Source organism: Zonotrichia albicollis, chromosome 2 (genome assembly GCF_047830755.1).
Source record: "Zonotrichia albicollis isolate bZonAlb1 chromosome 2, bZonAlb1.hap1, whole genome shotgun sequence".
NCBI lineage: Eukaryota > Metazoa > Chordata > Aves > Passeriformes > Passerellidae > Zonotrichia > Zonotrichia albicollis.
Window position 1 is genome coordinate 116,017,475 of NC_133820.1, and position 20,549 is coordinate 116,038,023.

Consider the following 20,549-nt stretch of genomic DNA (forward strand, 5'->3'; position numbering starts at 1 on the left):
GTGTACAGGTGTGTGACAATGCACGTGTGCACACACAGAGGAGTGTTTGTTGGGTTTGCCTGTTTGGCAGGTGTGTGATTATGCAGGTGTGTCTGAAGTATGCAGGTCTATGCGCACATGGGTGTATCTCCTCCTGTGTGTGCAGCTGTGCAGGTCTGTGGCAGTGCAGCTGTACGCACACACACATATGAGCTTTTTAAAATGTGCATGTGCAGGTTTCTGTGACCCTGCATGCAAGCGAGTGCACACCTGAGTGCCTTGTACATGTGTGTGCAGGCCTGTGACCAAGCATGTGTGTACACACTTGTATGGGTGTGTTTCACATGTGCTTGCAAGTGTGTGCAGCCGTGCAGGTGTGGGCACACACACACACATAGCCATCCTCACATGTGTGTGAGCTGTGTAGCCGTGCAGGTGTGGGCACACACACACACATAGCCATCCTCACATGTGTGTGAGCTGTGTGGCTGTGCAGGTGTGGGCACACACACACACATAGCCATCCTCACGTGTGTGTGAGCTGTGTGGCTGTGCAGGTGTGGGCACACCCATGGCCATGTATCACACTGTCTGTCGTGCGTGGATGTGCAGGTGTGTCCCGCGTGTGCATGCCGTGTCCGTGCCGTGCCGTGCTCGTGCCCGTGTGCGTGCAAGCCCCTCCCGCTGTCCCCGCCTCCGCGTTGCGGGCGGAGCGCGGAGCTCGAGGCGGGGAGCGGTGCGGGGCTCGGAGCGCGGAGCGGTCGCTCCCGGCGCGGGGCCGCCATGGCGTGGCCCTGCATCACCCGTGCCTGCTGCATCGCCCGCTTCTGGAACCAGCTGGACAAGGCGGACATCGCCGTCCCGCTCGTTTTCACCAAGTACTCGGAGGCCACCGAGCACCCCGCCGCGCCCCCGCCGCGCCCCGCGGCGCCCATCGAGACCCAGCCGGGCGGCGAGGCGGCTGCGGCGGCCACGGGAGCTGAGCCGGCTCCCGGCGCCGCCCGGCCCGGCCCGGCCCCGCACGCCTCCCCCCCGGCCGACTCGGTGATGCGGCACGACTACAAGCCTTGGAAGGTGCAGCGGCCGGAGCCGAGCTGCAAGCCCAAGAGCGAGTACCAGCCCTCGGACACTCCCTTCGAGAAGGAGACGCAGTACCAGAAGGATTTCCGTGCCTGGCCGATCCCCAAGCGGGGCGACCATCCCTGGATCCCCAAACCGGGACCTTCCCCCGTCCTGGCCCTGGACCGCGCTCCCCCGGAGAAGCCGGCTCAGGAGAAGCGGCGGAAGGTGCACATCGCTCCCGAGAAGAAGGAGGAGCACCCCGAGGCGGAGGATGAGCATCCCAAAGCAGCGCGGCCCGGGGATGGGAGAGACAAGGGTCGGAAGAAGGCGGAGGAGGCGGGCGGGCAGCCGGCGGAGCCGAGCCGAGGCCGGGCGGCTGCCGATGCTGTCAACAGGCAGATCAAAGAGGAGGTGGCGGCGGGGGTCAGCTCGTCCTACAGGTGAGAAGACATATCCTCCCCCCACTCCCACCCCATCCATCCTGGTCCCCACCCTGCCAGCCCCTCCTCAGCTCTTATCCAGCCCCTGTGCGCTTCCCTGGAGGAGCATCCCACCCAGGGAGTGAGGCTGTGAAACATTCCGGGGGGGGGCTTGGCTTGCCGATTTCCTGCGCGGGGAGTGTCCTTAAATTCCCCATCTCTCTGGGAATCGATGATGGAGCAGGAGGTATTGTACAGATAGTGAATACATGCACACTTTTTGTTGGCGGTCTGTTGGGTTTGGCAGCGGGTTTGAGTGTCTTTGTGTTCCCCCCCTCCTGTTAATTCCAAAATTCAAAGACACCCACCACCTTGGGTTCCCGTATGGGTAATGTTTGGGGTCACCTCCGTGGAATGTGCAAGTCACTTCTGGTCCTTGCCGAGCACATCCCTGGCTGTCAGGCTGCAGCCAGCCCAAAGGACCTGCAGCCTGACCGCATCATGGATAGATGAGTGCCCCACCCAGGGGCAGGAGCATCCCAGGAAGCGTCTCAGGCTGGCCCCGCTCAAGACAAAGCATCCCTGGATGCGCCAGGATGAGGGACACGCATCCTAGGCCGCTTGGGTGGGGCAGCCTTCAGACGCTGCCATGTTTTAATGCAGCGCAGCAGGGGATGACACATCCCTCTGTCCCCCCAGCACCTCCCCAGCCAGCTAGGAATGCGTGCCCTTATTTCACTTCGGCAGCAGAGACCTTGTTTGGGATTCCAAGTGTGAAACTCCTCGCAGCGAGCTGCTGTTGTTGTTTCTCTCCGGGTCAGGGCGTTCGATGTGTTGGGAATGCAGAAGCAAGTGATGGAGTGGCTGCCCTGCATGTACGTTTGCAAGGAGGGCTTGCTGCAGTTGTGTTTTCCAGCACTTTCTTTGGCAGAGCCCACCCCTGCCACGGAGGAGGTGGCACAGAGCAAAGCTGTGGTGCAAAAAGTGAGATTGCAGCTGTTTTGCCTTTCCCTATAGCTGTGTGAATGCTGAGGTGTTTATCACTCTGAATAGAGGTGACACCTGGCCATCAAACAAGCAACACATTAATGCAGATTTAGGATGAAGCTGGGACTTGCCTCCTCTGTCCCACTGAGCAAAGCTGACAGTCATCTGCTTTCCCCCCTCCCTAAGTGGGAAACAGTTCAAGCAGTGAAATCCTGATTTTTGCTGTCATTTGGCGTCAGTTCTTAACTCTCCCTGGGTAATGCTGGAGGCTCAGGTGCATCCAGGTGTGATGGTGGTGCTTGGCTGAGACACGAGAAAGTGCCCAGGGATTTTTGGGGCCTCTGTTTTGCAGGGTGGGAGAGTGTTGGGAAAGGAGTCTCTGGGAGTGACACAGCCCTGAAATCTGCTGTGAACTGAGACTCAGCTTTTTGTCTGCTCACCTTGTAAGGTCTGCTGGAGACAGCAGGGCTAAAGCAGAAAGCTTTCTCCTGGAACTGGAGAGCTGATGTGTTGTTTCTCTTCTACTGCCACAAAGGATAATTGGACTTATTTGCATATTTAAATACAGATTGCTCACCTCCCTGTTCCTCCAGTCTGCTGCTAAGGCACTGGGCTAGGATTCCTCCCCAAGGAAAGGGGTTGAATCAGCAGGGATGTTAAACCTAAGAGGAACGAGAAGGATTCGGCCTTCTTTGTGTTGCTTGTTGGCTTTCACAGTACTCTTTAGGGCTTCTCTTCCCACCTGGGAAAGTTCTCTCCCACTTCCATGTTTTTCTTCCTTGCAGAAATGTTTGCTCTGACGCTCAGCCATAGAGCATAAGCGCCTCTTCATTAATGCCTAAGTGATGTTTTGGCTAATTGTTCTCATTTTCTGTTCAAATTAGGCATCTTCTAAGTGTTGTTTATTGTTTGGATTCTTATAAAAAGCCAAATTCTCCAAGTCCTAATTACTGCCAACAGCCTGTCTGCTGACATGCTGGGTGGATATTGTACATCTCCAGGGATAGAGACTCACAGCCTATTGGGGCAACCTTATGGGCCACCCAGCAGCCAAAAATTACCCCCTCATGACCTCTTGCTAGAGAGCAGCAAGGATGGCTCACATGGGGCTTTGTTCCTTGTGCATGGATGAAGGTTCTCCATCAGCAGAGAGTCAGGGGGAGATTCCCTTACAGTCCTCTGTCACTGCTGCAAATCCATGTTTCCAAGGCTGGGAGACAATTCCTTGGTGAAACCAAAGAGCAGACCAGCAGGAGTTTTTAAGCTTGCTCTGTCCCACTGGGTATTATTTCCATGTGAGAAATACCTGAGAGCATGGGATAGAGTCAGCAGCTAGCCCAAGGTCATGAGGGAAGTCCATGCTAAAGGGAAGAATTCTCTTTTTTAACCTCTGTGTGCCTGGACAGATGAAAATCCCAGAGACCATGTGCCTGTGACCTCCTCCCAGGCCCACACAGAGGTGGTGCCTGGTGGTGATATCCATGGAAGATGGAGGTTCCTCCCAGCCAGAGGGATGGGGGATTTGTTTGTATCAGCATTTTAGCCAGAAGCCTTCAGTGAGGCCAGAGGGGCAGGAGTGTGGATGTCTGCCAGAGACTGCCTGTGCCCAGGGATCCTACAGAATAAATTTATTTAGGATTTATTTCCAGTATTTATTTCTCTTATTCTTATCTTATTTATCGTATTTACATTATTTATATTTTTATATGTATATATTCATTAACTATAATTTATTAACTATTCAGTTATGTATGGGATTTATTTATGGACTTTTTCCCACTGCTCTCACTGGGTGTGCAATGGTCGAGCAAGGTTCCAGCACTGAGGGGCTTCTTGCCTCAGTTTCCCTCCCCAGCACATGAGCTGCCCAAGTTTATAGGTAGCCAAGGCAGGTTACATCTCCTTCACTCTCCCTTCCCTTCCCTTTGGTCCTGCTTCCCAGTGTGGCCTGTGGACCCTGAAGGACACCAAGGAGCAGGAAATCCTTCAGCCAGGTCAGTGACAAGCCCCATGGAAAGCCTCTGGTGGTGGATGAAGCTGTTTTCTTGTTCAGTTCTGTGAGGGCTTTATCTGTGTTGGGTGAGGGGATTTCTCCTCCTGAACTTCTGGATGGGATGGGCAGAGCATTTCTCCCAAAGGATGGAGTGGGCTGGACTTGGCTCTGGGGGTTTGGGATCAGAGGGAACAAGCAACAAAATGTGGCATTTGCTGGTGGATGTGAAACAATTAAAAGCACTTTTGGCAAAAATAAAAGAAGGAATGAATGAATACTTTCCATTTTTATCTGGAAATTATGTGAAAAGGACAGAATTAGGTGTTTCTTGGGTGTTGTTTCCCCCTTCTCTTTGTCTTGCATTCTGCTTCTTTTGTTACCTTTATTCCCTGAAAAAAAAAGATACAAAACTTAAAGGAAACATTTACCCCCTTTGTAAGGTATCAAAATGAGTACTAAGAAAATTAATTTCCCCCGAGAAGTAATATTGTGAAACCAGATTTAATTTTTTTTTTTTTACCAAACCAATTATTTTTTCCCTCCCACCAACTTCCTTTCCTAGCAGAGGAAACAAGACAATAAAGGCTTCAATGGAAAATTTTGGGCTGCCTCTAGTACTAATGAATTGCCTGTTGCTAATGTTCTGTCATTCATCCCAAACCCTGGAGGTACTGAGGATGTGGAGCAAATGAGAATCTGTAGTAGCTATAGAGATGAATGAGTCAGCACTGGAGACTTGCTGCCTGCTTTTCAGACACACAGCAGAGATAATTTGGGGAGGGATGTCCGCAAAGGAAGGCTGGACCAAGGTACAGAAGGGCAGGAAATCCATGCTCCTCCTTGTTCTGAAGACAGGCTGGGAGAGCTGGGGGTGCTCAGCCTGGACTGGAGAAGGTTCTGGGGAGACCTCAGAGCCCCTGTCAGTGCCTAAAGGGGCTCCAACAGCCAGAGAGGGACTTTGGGCAAGGGTCTGGAGGGGCAGAATATGGGGGAATGGCATCCCACTGACAGAGGGCAGGGTTAGAAGGGATACCAGGGAGAAATTCCTGGCTGTGTATCACAGACATCTTTTATGAAAAATCCTTTCCTTAGGATTTTTCCTCCTGAGAAGCTGGGAGGCCTCAGGAACAAAATGTAAACAGTAATTATCTGCTGCTGTGGAATGCAACAGGTGCATCTGTGATTGGCCCATGTTGGATGTTTTTAATTTAATGGCCAATCACAGTCAGCTGGCTTGGACTCTCTGTCCAAGACACAGGCCTTTGTTATCATTCCTTCTTTTTCTGTTCTTAGCTAGCCTTCTGATGAAATACTTTCTTCTATTCCTTTTAATATAGTTTTAATATAATATATATCATAAAATAATAAATCAAGCCTTCTGAAACATGGAGTCAGATCCTCATCTCTTCCCTCATCCTCGGACCCCTGTGAACAGGGTCACAGATGTGAGGGTGCTGTGGCCCTGGCACGGGTACCCACAGAAGCTGTGGTTGCCCCATCCCTGGAAGGTTCCAAGGCAGATTGGATTGGGCTTGGAGCAACCTGCTCTGCTGGAATGTGTCCCTGCCCATGGCAGGGCAGTGGAACAGGATAAGCTCTGAGGTCCCTTCCAGCCCAAGCCATTGTGTGTTTCTGTGATTCTATCTAACGTATTCTTGAAAATCTCCAGTGGAGGACAGCTCCTACCTTGGTGAAAATGCTAATAACACTGCTTATGCTGTAAGATGGGAGATTTTCCATTGCCTTCTGAAACTTCTGATCAGATCCATAGCTATGTCTATACTAGTAAATTAAAGAGTCCCAGGACACGTTCCTGGGTGTGGAAGCATCATGTAAACTCCAGTTCCTAGAACTGTCCCTAGCCCTCTTCTCACACTGGGTTTGGTAGCACACACTCACTCCCAAGCCAAGAACTTATCCCTGCAATCAGTTTGGATGCAACCACCTTGGTTTTAGAGGTTAAAGAGGTTTAATAGCAAGAGTGAGGGCTATCCCAGACTCCACTGCCAGAGAACATTCCTGGGCAGATACCATTCTCCAAATCCTTGTTGTTTCAGCTATGAGAGTGTGTATTAAAGTAACCATGTAGGCAGAAGGATCCAGTTTTCTCAGGTGGAAGGGAAGGGGCAGAATGTTTTCTTCCATCCAGAAAAGGCTGTTCAGAGAGGTGTTTGGCAGCTCTGGCACAGGCTGAGCTCTGTCTCAGGGGTCATTTGATACAAACCTTCAGTGGCAGGAGGAGACACAATGTCTGGTGATTCCACAGGGATGGGTTGTATGAGTAACTAATGAATAATGGCCTAGTGTTTATTAAGACACGAGCATGGAGATGGATGATACAGGCTTTGCTGGTTTTGCACAGCCTGGTTTTTGGAAGTGCAGGGTGGCCACAGGGGTGGCTTCTGTGAGAAGGTGCTGGAAGTTTCCACCGTTTCTGGCAGAGCCATGCCCTGATGGCTCTGAAGATGGACATGCTGCTGGCCAAGGCTGGGAAAATTATAGATGGTGGAAACGCCTTTGTGATAACAGATTTAAGGAGAAAATCAAAACAAAGTGGGACGCAGTTTTTTTGTAGCCAGAGAAAAGGAAGAGGTGAGAACATGTGAGGGAAATGACATGGAGACACCAAGGTCAGTGGGGAAGGAGGTGCTCCAGGTGTCAAAGCCGAGAATCCTCTGCAGGCCATGGTGATGACCATGGTGAAGCAGGTTGTCTCCCTGCAGGCCACGGATCCATGGGGGATGCAGAGATCCACCCACAGCCCTTGGGGGAGATGTCCACACCAGAGCAGGTGGATGCCTGGAGGAGGCTGTGATCCAGTGGGAGGCCTGGTGGAGAGAGGGGGCCCTGCTCCCAGGCTGGAGCAGCCTGTCCTTGGAGGACTGCACCCTGTGGAAAGAGAGAGCCATGCTGCTGCAGTTTTGGGAGGTGTGGTGCTCGTGAGATTGGAACCATGCTGGAGAAGTTCACAGAAAACTGTCTCCTGTGGGAAGGGACCCCATGACATAGCAGGGGAAATACTTCTCTCCCTGAGCAGTGGAAGATCATCTCAGGTCATGAACTGACCAAAACCCCACCCCCTGTCTCCCTGAGCTGTTGGTGGGAAGGAGGAAGGAATGGGGATAAAAGGTGTTTAAAGGGCTTATTTTACTTATCATTATCCTCCTCTGACTTTGTTAGCAATAAATTGATTTTGTACTTTTAAGTTGAGCCTGTTCTGCCCTTGGAGTGTTTTCTCCAAGTCCTTATCTTAACTCATGAACCCTTCATTTAATTTTTTTGCTCTGCCCAGCTGTAGCAGCGGAGGGTGAGCGAGCGAGCATCTGTGGTGGTTGCCTGCCATCTGGCCAGTGTCAGAGCATGGCATGCAGGCAGAGAGCTGTTCTGCCACACTCTTGATCTCCTCTGGATGCAGTCCATCAGCTGGGAAAGACCAGTGGTGTCTCCAACCTGGGGACATTTGCAAGATCCAGGTTGGAGTATGTGGCAATGTATTCCCTGCAGTCAGTTCAAGGTGGACAACATCCAGCCCCAAAAGCCAAGGGGTAGGTAAATGTAGGTAAAACTGAATTTTGCTGCTTTGACTGTGTGCAAGCTGGAGCTGGTCAGTGCATGCCTTAGGACATGGTAGGGCAGGAGGAAGAGATGGAGGTGGCATTCAGGTGATGGAGCCAACATGCTTGAGCAACTATTCCTCTGCTCCTGCTCAGCTGGGCCACCTCAGAGAGACCTTCAGCCACATGGAGCTGGATAGGACCCTCTGAACCCTGAAGTCCAATTATCTGATTTGTTATTTAGTCTTTATGAGTCACATCCAAGGCTCTGTCTCAGAAATGCAGAATTTTTAGTTGCATTATGCCAGCAGGAAGGCCTCAGTCTCTGATGATTTGCAACTCATTTACAGTCTGGGCCAATGGACAGGCTGTAGTTTGCTGTTTTATTTGGTTTATTTCTCTCTTATATTTTTCCTGTTTTATTGGCATACTTAGTGACTTTCCCCTGTCCAAATGTCACTGCTCAGTGTCTCCAGGTACAGTATCCACATCATTTGGCTCTGTAGCTAGGAAGTAAACATTTTTACTTCCTGGTATCAGCTTTGTCTCTCTAACTTTTCCGAGATGAAATCTCTTTTTCTTAAACAGAGATGGACACTACTGCCCTTTGGAGATGAGGTCCCCATTCCTACTAAAGACTCAATGAGTCGTGTTTGTGGGCATCACGGATTCATTATGAATCCCTCATTTACTCTTTGATAACAAGGATGTCCATACTGTTCTTCTTCTCCTTCCTAGGCAGTTACATCCCGTAGCAATAAATTCTGGTGATTTGTACCAAGCCTAGAATTCACTACTAGTTCTCATTCCATTTTGAACATGGCAGCAAGGTCAATCCCCTCCTTCCCCTGTGATTTCCCAATCCTACACATTGGTGCTCCCGGTTGCATTGTGTCATTAGGTGTCATCAACATTGCCCTACTTTTTTTAGTGCCAAAGTCAACCTCAAAAATGTTAAACACTGCTAACCTTCTTTCAGGCTGCAGCTCAGCCTTCCAACATTCATCACTGTCATTTCCCTTGCCTGGGTTCCCATTCTGCTGATGTTCATGTTCACTGGCTTAATTAATCATTTCTCACGTGGCCCTGGATAAAATGCTTTGCTGAAACCAAGTAGATTTTCACATTTCTTTTGTCTGTTAAGTCAGTTATCGTGTCAAAGGACATGTCAAACATCTCTCCTCCTCCCCTTCCACACACTTCTGTGTCTGGTGAGACCACCACCTCCTTTGGGATACACGAGCTGATGCTGGAGAGCAGATCCCACTTTTACTTGGTGGCTTCAAGCCACCACTGTAACACAAAGTAAATAAAGAGGAGAGAGATCAACTAATTTAGATTACCTGTCCTTTCTTTTTTCAAATAAATCACTAAGACATATAATGTTATAAATACGTCTCGTCTTGCATTTAGAGCATGACCTTTCCTTTTCCTGTCTCCTGCCAGCTAAATAAGCTTTCTAAGTACTTCTGCACTCAATCTTGCATCAATCTCACTGTTCTTTGCTCTGATCTGAATGTATTTATATATATATGTATGTATATATATATATATATATATATATATATATATTCATATGGTGTCTTTGGCTAAGCCTTGCTCCACTGGGGCAAGAGCAGGGATGCTCTTCTGCTATCATGGTCAGCCCCAGCCAGGAGGGAAAGGGACATTTTAGGAAAGTTTTATAGAATGGAATTTTTATTTCTCTTGTTGTATAACTCAATAATCTGGATATCCTCCCAATGTCCTTTTTATATACATATATATAGGTGTATATAGGTGTATATATATGGTATATGTGTATATACATATATAAAGGACATAGGAAGGATATATAATAATTTGTAATTATATATTATTTATTTCTATATATTAATACATTTTATATACTAATGTTTTATATATTATGTTTATATCTATGTATATCTATTTTTATATATTATTGAAATACTATACACACAAACTGGGCTGTTTACCAAGTTACTCCTTTAGACTCCAATTCATTTTTTCTCCCCAAATCCAGCATTGCAGGTGTTCTATTGCAAACAAATTTTGCTTTCTATTAATAACTGCTTTATTTTGATTAATAGGTCATTATATGATGTTCTGGATTGCAAGATAAGTGTCTATTGCCCCCTTAGAGGTGGGGAAATTATCTTCTGTTAATTGGGCAGTTTGCTTTATCTCTTCCACAAACCAATCCTCCCTCTGGGAAATATCTTCTGTTAATGGGCCATTGAGTGTCTCTGCATGACTGATAAAATTGCAGCATCCCATTGTGGGATGATCCACCCAGGGGGAGGAGCCAAGCATTCCTAACTGGATATAATTGAGATTTTGGGACACCAGAGCAGCCTTTTTCACTGGATTTCCAGAGGAAGACCAGGCCCATCTACACCACCACTGGATCTTCAGAGGAAAACTACACTCTTCCACAGGATCCCTGCTTCAACAGAATCACACCTGACACTCCAGCAGGACTAGAGCCACCATATAATCTTAAAATTTAACACACTGTGGTTGTGAGTTGCAGTCAGGTGTGTCTGTCCAGCCCGTCCTATCTCAGTCTTGGGTCTTGATGTCTCGTGGTCCATCAGTGTTTATGTACACATCATCATCTTTCTCACACCCTCTTGGGCAGTAGGGGTGCTCCAGGGAGTTAGTGCTGGAATCTAGTAACCAGGCTTTGGGCTATGTCACACTGATATTTAAAATGGAAATTGGGTGGGAAGTCAAACTGGATGGTTGTGCAAAATTGGTCTTTTCATGTCAGACTTGGGACATGATGCAAAATAGGAGGAAACAGAGACTTGACTTGTAATTATGGCCTGGGAAGAGTGAAGATGTGAAGGTGGTGCACTGCTGTACCCCACTTTCATACCCATGTTGCTCTAATTAAGGGAGCTGTAAACACTGAAATAGAGGCTGTATTTTGTTTTAAAGTCTCCAAACACTTGCAAACAGTTGTGATTTAACCTGGGTCCCCAGTCTGGATTTCAGCAAACACCACATTCCAGCCCACAGAAGTATTATTGTGTCCTGAAGTCTGGCAATGTCCAGGTTCAGGGTTATGCCCTTGACATAAAAACTGCATTTATGTGCTGTGCAGAAGGGGAAATGAAGGGAATCACCATGACCTCAATTGCTGTGCACACTGCATCCTTCTTTGTTGTGTGTAAACATCCCGTGGGAAGCTGCACAGGTGCTGGAAATGTGTTCAAGTTTCCACAGGAACAAATGATCAAGAATATTCTACTTATGAAATATTATAGGAAATTACTGTATGAAGTTCAGTGTAAGATGTTGTGGAAGGAGAAGATATTTATTTATAAAATATGTTAAAATCTAGATTTTTCCTCTTTTTCCTTTGATTTCATTAATTTACACTCACCCTGCAGGTAGACAGATGTCCATGTTCAGGTGATCTGACAGGGATCACTGGTGGACACCAGCTTTTGAGTTCTTATGTCATTCCTTGGGTTTTTCTCAGCTGATGACTACAAATTCAGTTTTGTGCAGGTCTTTCATGTCACTTAGGGGTCATTTATCTCAGATTCATCCTTGAATAGCCCACCAATAGGACTCTCTGATGCTGAACACATCCAAGGATGGGGCAGCCACAGCTGCTCTGGGCAATCTGTGGCCAGGACCATACAAGGAAGAATTGCTTCCCAATATTTCATCTAACCCTGCCCTCTGGCAGTGGGAAGCCACTCTCCATTGTCCTGTGCCTCCAGACGCTTGTCCAAAGTCACTCTCCAGCTCTCTTGGAGCCTCTTTAGGTGTAGGATGCCTTAAATATCCAACAGGCAATTTGCATTTGCAGCGCTATGTTCCTCCTGTTATTCTAACTGGTACTTTGTGTAGTGGTTTTGGTTTGCCAATTTTAGATTTCCCCAGTTTTCAGATTTCCCCAATTTTGAGATTTCCCCAATCAATGTGCTGATGAGTGTGGTGGGTTCAGCACTGGCCAATCACTAGTGCACTCATTTACTGCTGTGAGACAGGATTAGGAGAAAAACAAAGCAGGCTCAAAACTTTAAAAGGGTATAAAGAAAATTTTATTAAAAACAACTAAAAGAAAAAAGTAGTCAGAATCAAAACAGATTCTTCAGAACACTTTTCCTCCCTCCACAACCTTTTCTTTCCCACTGACAATGTAAAGAAACAAGACTTAAAATTTCCAGTCAGTTTACCACCTCTAAAATAGTCTTTCTTCAGTTCCTTTAGGGAGAGAAGTCCCTCTTGTTAAGGTATTGGAGACTTCTCCACAAGAGAGAAAAACCAGTTCTCTCACAGCTCTCAATTTTCTCACCACTAGCAGCCATCCAGGGAAATCTGCCATCATGAAATCCTTACTATTGCCACAAGCCTTCCCACAGCTTGTCAATGGGATATCTCAACTTAAGGGGTATTGTTTTAAAGATGAGCTGTTCAAAGGCAAAAGTTCTCATTATCTATCTCTAAAATCATGTTAAACCCTGAAAACAGAGATCTTCTCCTGGAAGCACAGGACTGCTCTTCTCTCTTTCTCAGTTCAAACTTCTCATGGGATCACAGCCATTTCAACATCTGCTTACTTTAGCATGGAAGCCTTTGCTCAATATCAGTTTGAACCCTTAATCTCCCCATAGTTTCATGCATTTTAGGGAAAAAGAGTCCTTTCTTCATAGTTTACAAGAGGATTTCAGCTTCAAAAATAAGGCATCTCCTCACCCCTGCCATCTGGGACTTGACTTCTTCTTCACTGACATTGGTGTCCTCATGTTGTTCCTTTACATGCTTGCATCTTTCTCCTTTCTCTCACTCGAGGGAGTGTTGAAGCATTGAAAGGGTTATCTTTGCGTGAAAAATGCCAATCACTTGTGATAAAATTTTAGAAGTTTAATAGTAATAAAATAGTAATAAAAATTAGGACAATAAGAATTTGGACAATCAAAGTTAGGACAAAAAAGGACAATAAAAAGCAAAAAATTATGGATGTCTGGGTGCTTTATGCACTCTGCCACAAAAGCACTCTTCGCTAACAAAGGATTAACCATTAAAAGCAATAGCCTGATAACCTGTTGCATATTCATATATCTCATACATGATTCAAACATTCTTTTCAAACAAAGGGTGTCTCCTGCTTAATTGCTGCTCCCCCCCTCCCCATCATTTCTTGGCTCCTAGAAGTCTGGAAGAAGTCTGGATTGTCCCAGTAAAGAGACAATAATTCTTCTCTTGAGATATTGGTGTCTTGTTGGTGTTACCTTTATGTGAAGAATTTCTTGGTTATCTTATCTATTCCTTGAGCTAGTTACAAAAAGTATCTTACATCACATAGTTTCTATTTTAATATTGTGCTGTAGCCTAAAAACTATATTCACCACACTACTTAAAAATACTAATACAGCACAACTAAAAAAATTTATACAGTGTAACTTTCCAACACAACACATATAATATTCATTTTAATATTTGTGAAGAGTCAATCATATAGCATGCATTTTTCACACTTTGCACCACTTTTCTGAATTTCCTCCCATTCCAAACCATGACACTTTATTACAGGTAAGAGATTTGTAAGGGCAGAATGTGGCATTAGGACCCGACCACTTCAGAGCCTGTCCAGAGTCATATTTCATCCATGTAATCTCATGCTGAGTCCTTCACTTATGTTTGGCTAAATAATTTTGGTTGAATTGGAATTCAAAGAGCTCTTGACATATTGAAGAAATCTCTTGAAACAAAGAAGCAGCAGTTTAGGAGAGGAGAGGGCAGGGATCCGTAGGGATCAACAGTGGTGCTGGTGCAGATGGGGACAGCTGGTGGAGGAACAATTCTGCAGGGAATCACAAATCACATGCCAGTAATTGTTACTTCATTTTAAAAAATAATAAACTAAGAACAAAAGCATTCCAAACAAAATACTTTGGGGCAAGTAGAGTACTGAGATACATGGAAAGGATGTGACATCTTACCACACTAGTCAAGACTTGGGTAAATAGGTTTTTGTTCGGGTTTTGGTTTTGTACTTCAGTAGTCATGGACCAGAGAAGTTTCTGAGGATACCCATTAGAGAGGCCAGGAGTGCAGCAGACATGGTCATTGCAGGAAGCTGGAAAGTATGGAATGGTTTTGGAAGAGAGAAATGGATTATTAACTTTGCATCTATGAAATGTAACAGTGGGTTAGGATGCTCAAACCTGCTGTTGTCACAGCCCAGAGGAGCAAAACTTGGATGTCAAAAGTTAAAAGTGTATGAAGTGCATTGCTGGACAAAGTTCAAGGGATATTGTGCCTCTCTGGAGATGCCAGGAGGCTATCTCCACAGTCTTCCTCTCTGAATGTAGGAGAAAGGAAAATCATTATCACTCATTCTCTGCATTGATTTTTTTGTCTGCAGTGACCTTGGTGCTGCTAGCTTTTCTTTATGCTCCCCAGGGCATAGGTTGGATCAAGCAATTACAATTTTAATAAAAGCTGCCTGGCTGTATGTGTGGTGACATTTGATTTCTGTTATTTTGATGACCTCTGCTGATCATCAGTCATTGTCCCAGGTACCCTCTCTGCTCCCTGCCATGCTCTCAGTTTTCCATCCCATGTTGGGCTCCAACTGTTGGAGTCTTACCCCATGGTAAAACCTTGTGTATTTCTGCAACCAAGACAAATAACCACTTAGTGGGCTCACAGCCTCCTGACATTCATGTTGACTTGAAATAAAAAGCGTCATTGCTTGACAGCAGAGCTTAATGTGGGACCACTGAACCTGCCCTGCCTGGCTGGAAAACACTTGATGGTGCTCAGAAAGTGTGTGGATGTGGCACTTGTGGTCATGGGTTAATAGTGGGCCTGGCAGTGCTGGGCTAATGGCTGAACTTGATGATCACAGAAATATTTTCCAATAGAAATGATTCTATGACTCAAGAGCAGGCTTCATGTAGCTGTTGCAGAGATCAATGGAAAACCCTATTCAGGTCAGGATCAGGATTTGACCAAACAGGACAGAGTACAGCCAAGAGTGACCCCACTGAATTGCTTTAGCATGACAGCTTCCAAGCAATTATTTTCCCATCCTCCTTTGGGTTGATTTTTTTCTTGGCTAGCATGTTTGGGGTTTCTTTTTGCAATGCAAAATTGAATTATTACTTAATATAAACATTTTATAAACTGCTACAGGAGGTGAATTATTTATGGGAAGGGAAGAAGTGCTTTTTCTGAGCCTTTCTGCTCTGTCAGTTGCAATCAATCTGAGAGTGTGTTTAAAGCTTGCATGCTCTGCCTGGGAGACAAGAACTCTGCCTTTTTCCATCATCTCTTCTCTCAATTAAATATCTGCTTAATACATTTGTCCCGAGCATGTTTTAGTTTTTGATTAAGTTTGGAACAACTCCAAAGGAAGAAGTATTTGTAGATCGCCTTATTTTCAAATGAGACAAATAATTTACCCAGCAGGATACAAATGGCTTGGAGAGGCTGTAAACATCTGCTGTGGGCACAAAAGTGCATTGGATGTAACAACAAATCCTCCTTCTAGTTCTTCACAGAAGACTTATAAAACTGGTGCTTCTGTTTTTTATTTCTTAAATTTACTGCCTGGGAGCTTTTTTTCTTTAAGAAAAGGATTGCTGTGCACACTTTTGTGTGCTGGTAGGTAGGTCTGGCATGGGTGATGCATGCAGAGACTGCACAGTGGAGGAATATTTGTATTCAGTTCTATGTTAATGGTACCTTTCTTGGGAAGTGGGTTTCTATGACCCAGGTATGTTTTTAAGGCTATTTACATCCACATTACGATGGCACCATCATCTAGTCCGGCTGTCTCTGGCCACATGAGCATCAGTGCAGCACTGTCTCTGAGCAAGCAGCCCATTTGCAACCTCCTCCAGATGTTTCAGGCACCTGGAAGTGCCAAGAGACCCCAGGACATCAGATCCCTGAGTGGTAACATCCCATCAGCTTTGCAAATCATGACAATGCAAGATGCTCCCCAAAATGGGAACAGGCCCTGAGTCTCTTGGGTGTTTCTGTGGTTTCCTCCCAGCTGTGCAGCTCTCCAGGCTTTGATTGCTGCACACAATATTTACAGAGCTCCTTTGCTGGCACAGGCAGCTGTGCACACAGCCTAGAATTTTTTTCTCAGGTATGTCTGAATGGTGAGTCTCCCTGATATTTTAGGTGTGTTCACCATGATGCTTTTGATGGAGCACAGTGGGGCCCTCTAGACATGAGCACCTTTGATATAAAGACATAACTCATTTGGTTTGAGCTTTGCTTTCAGATCTTTACACTCTATGCAAACACTGGAGGAGCCCTTGAAAATAGCCAATTAATTATCAAACAGCTTTTCCTCCACAACATGCTTTCTCACTGTTTTCCATATAAAGTTTTCCTACTGTCATCCTTACCCCTTTTTTATTACACTGTGATGGCTTTGGTGTGGACAGGGTGGTACCTGCAGAGACCACTAGCTGCTTTGTTCACTGATATCACTTTGATAAACTCATACCAGTCCTTGTTTTTAAGCAGTTAGGAGGAGATTTCACAATAGCATCTATTCCAGTGCCTTCTGCTGTCTCTTCCCCATATTCCCCCAAGGCAGCTTTGGTGGTCCCAGTATTTACAGATTTGGTACCGTGGTTGTTACAGAGCTGGAGTCAGTGAGTCCTCCCCATTACATTATTGATTTCTAAGTGATCCTGGCCATTTCCCAAGCTTGGGGTAGAAAAATGCAGAGCATTTTTTCATTTCCAGCAATTCATTTGACTTTTGTGTCACCTTCTGGTAGGGATAGCTTCTAAAGAAAGATATGTTAACTGAAGTGGAATGAACTGAGTATTACACTGTTGAAAGTGATAAACTTTATTGGCCCTGATTCTGCTCTCCATTGCACCAATACTGTCCCAGTGACTTGTGCTGGTGGGTTGTACGGTTTCCTAAAAAAATGCATGGCATCCTAAGCTTTATCTCTTCCCAAAGAAGCTTTCCCAACTCCTTGTTCTCCCACACTGTGCCCTGAAACTCTCTGCTCATCCCACTTCAGTCACAAAGTCTCAGAATGGTTTGGATTGGAAGGGACCTTAAAAGACCACCCAATTCCACCCCCTGCCATGGACAGGGACACTTTCCACCAGACCAGGTTACTCCAAGCCCCATCCAGCTTCATCTTGGACACTTCAGGGATGGGGCAGCAACAGCTGGTCTGGGCAGGGCCTTACCACTCTCACAGGGAGGAATTTCTTCCCTATATCTAATCTAAATCACCCTGCTTTCAGTTTAAACCCCTTCTGCCTTGTCCTAGATTTTCATGGTGCTTTTTAGAATAACCTTCCTCACAGCACCCAGGGCAATTTCAATGGAATAATCCACATTTCCTCTCCAGTAATTCCACATATGTTATGCAAACTCTGCGCCTTAATGTCTCAGCACAAACCAATTTTATAACTGGATTTTGCAGCCTTTGCAATAACACAGTATGTAAGGGTAAAGATGGGAGGGGAAATCCAACTCAGCCTTTCTCTTAGCCCAGTAATCCTTTATCTTAAAATCTTTGCTCAAGTCCCAGCTCTCTTCTTTCATCTACTTAGCTCACACCCAGATCTGTTATGGTTTTTCCAGTTAAAAAGAATTACAACCTCTTAATTTCCACTGCAGAAACATTCAGTGGTGACATTGCACAGGAAGGCATCAATTGACAAGCAGAATTCAGTCAGAGCCAGTGACTTGTCACTTTTGAATGTTAAAAAATACTTTAGATGCATTATATATATATATAAAATTTTGTAAAGAAATAGGACAACCTCAAATACACACAGAGGCAGATGATTGCACCAAATGTAGGTTAATCTGCATTCATCCACATCTGTATTGCATTATTCAAGGCTGTGTTGTTGTCACACTATCTATGCTGTGTGCAGCCTGACATGTGTCACACACTTGGGACCTGGTTGGAAATGGGGAAATGCAGCTCATCGAGCTGCACAAATGTTTGCTGTGGAATAGTCATCTCATTAGACCTGTTAGATAAAGTGGACAGATTGAAGGGTTTCCTGGGGAGTAGTTCTTGCAAAAAATATCTGCAACAATATTTTTATTACTATGCATTTTATATAGTGTATGTAAATATTTATATAGTATATATTAAAATGTATGTGTTTTATTAGTATTATGGATTTTAATTGTTATTTTATTTGTACAATAAATATAAACAATTACCTGATCTGGGCAAGCTGATCTAGTTGAAAATATCCCTGCTTATTTCAGGGAAGGTAGACTATATGATCTTTCCCTTCTAACACAAACTATTCCATGAATCTGTAATTTTAAACCTCTGTACAGGGGGACTACCACTAGAAGATAAGCCTTGAGGATGGATAAAGCATCATGGATTTGAATTCTCCTTCCATTTCCAATATTAAGATATTATGCACACAAGGCATACATAAATACAAGTTTGATTTATATGTCTATATTTGACCTTATACACTAAAATGGGATAAAATTGGGTGTCTTTGGACCCTAAGTGTGTGTGTGAGATTTGCTTTCACAGGAAGTACTTTTGGCTTGGAGGCTCTAAGATGTTAAAACACAAGGTCACTTACACGGTGCCTGGTTATTGCAACAACCCCTGGTTCAGTGATGTTCAGAAAACAAGGGGTTATCCTGGCTGCTTGGTCTCTGAGCTGAGCTTCAGGCTTTTCTGCTCTGTAGGCATCCATTGTGATGAGAGCAGCTAGGGCTGTGACCTCAGATCTGTTATCTCCCTCAGCTCTGCAGGGTCACTGAAGGTGGGCACAAGGATAATGCCAGGCACCTGCAGAGTTAGATGACAAATTTACCTTCCACAAGCAGTATGGACATAAGAAGTATTCTGTGCTATTCAAGACTCTGTTTGCATTGGACTTGCAGCCGTGTGTCACTGCTCCAGCCCAGTGCAAGTAAAACTTTCATTACCACAGGGTCAAGCTCTGGGGAGACCTTGGAACCTCTTCTAGTACTTAAAAGGGCTCCAAGAGAGACATTGGACAAAGAGTGACAGGATGAGGGGGAACTGCTTTACTCTGACAGAGGGCAGGGTTAGGTGGGATATTGGGCAGAAATTCTTGGCTGTGAGGGTGGTGAGGCCCAGGCACAGGTTGCCCTCAGAAGCTGTGGCTGCCCCATCCCTGGAAGTGTTCAAGGCCAGGTTAAATGGTGCTTGGAGCAACCTGGTCTTGCTGAAGTTGTCTCTGCCCATGGCAGGGGGCTGGAACAAGACAATCTTTAATGTCCCTTCCAACCCAAACCATTCTGCAATTCTGTGATGCGATGGCGCGGCCGGAGCTGCCGAAGCCACCGCCCTCCCAAGACAAGGGGATGGCTCAGTGCACCGAGCACACTCACCATGGGATGTTATTGGAAGGTTGACAGAGAGAAAAGCAGAAGGGAGGGGTTCTTTGTTTGGCATTCCAGGGGTGTTTATTAAGAGCACACTGAAGGGAACCAGGGACAAAGAACAAAGGAGGGTCCAGGGTTATATACGGGACAAGGGAGGCGGAGTGTCGGATCTGAGGGACAATGGGTTGAGGGAACGGGCAGTACAGAGGCAGGGTTAGAGGGTAACAACAACTGGGATTCAGGGGAGGAGCTGCAAGGAATGGGGACTAATAGGGGAAACAGAAGTGGGGAACATTCTAGAACTGAGGAGGGAAAAGGGATGACATAACTTGGCTCATTAACATAAAGGCACGAGGAACTATGGGAGAGCATCACTTTGTGTTCCTCTTCCAAAGGCATCCCTGCCTCAGCATCCCCTTCTATGTCTTGGGATGCAACATTGTGGTATTCTGGGTATTAACTTTGCCACAGGACTTGGTTTATTGCTTCTTTACTTAGTGGTTGAGGTCCTTGTTCCTCAGCCCCCTTGTTCCTCAGTGTCCCCTCCATAAATGTTCATGGGGATCCCTATTCATACCCTGCCTTTTCCCAGCATCTGCCTGTTCCCATCTTGGACATGTAAACTATTTGAAACCAGGTGAACTAGTTCTTCTATGAAAGCTCACTGGAACTGCTTTCTTATATTAAATGAAACTCAGATTGTGATGTCTCAATTTTGAGACAAATTTAGGAGAGAACACTCTTCTAATGAATCATCTCCTCTAAAAGGGTTCCAGTAATCCCTTTCCATCAATAGGAAATTAATATTAATGGATGAAAGTGGAAAAAAACCAAACCAAACACTTTGTTAAAAAACAGAATGTCCACAAGGCAAGCGGGAAAAACATAAATAACTGCTAAATATTAAATTGTCAGACCTTATCCACACACACACACACACACACAGAGGAAAAAAAAAAAAAAACAAACCAAAATGCCAGGGAAAATACCTGCTACAACATGCAGTACAAAATGGTGCCAGCTTCTCTCTCAGGATAAAAAACCCAAACAAACAGGAGCTTCTCACAGCAGTTTGAGCAGCAGATGAAAATTTGGTGACTCTCTGGCATCAAACTCTTCTCCACAGCAGATGAAAGAGCTGGGCTGGAGCCTCTTGGTGTGCTTTCTCTCCCCATCTCAGTTTCCCAAAGTTTGAGG

General features: G+C 45.6%; 1 protein-coding gene across 4 annotated transcripts in view; it reads left to right on the forward strand.

Annotated features, from left to right (window-relative positions):
• Positions 1 to 651: 651 nt before the first annotated feature.
• The window catches only part of MAP6 (microtubule associated protein 6), a 48,797-nt gene continuing 28,899 nt past the window's right edge, over positions 652 to 20,549 (forward strand). For 2 of the 4 annotated variants that reach the window (XM_074536148.1, XM_074536147.1), the window contains exon 1: positions 652 to 1,481. In XM_074536148.1, the coding sequence (XP_074392249.1) occupies positions 763 to 1,481 (719 nt within the window). In that variant the 5' untranslated portion in view covers positions 652 to 762. The remainder of the gene's footprint in view (positions 1,482 to 20,549) is intronic. The other 2 variants (XM_074536149.1, XR_012579202.1) reach the window with 2 other exon arrangements.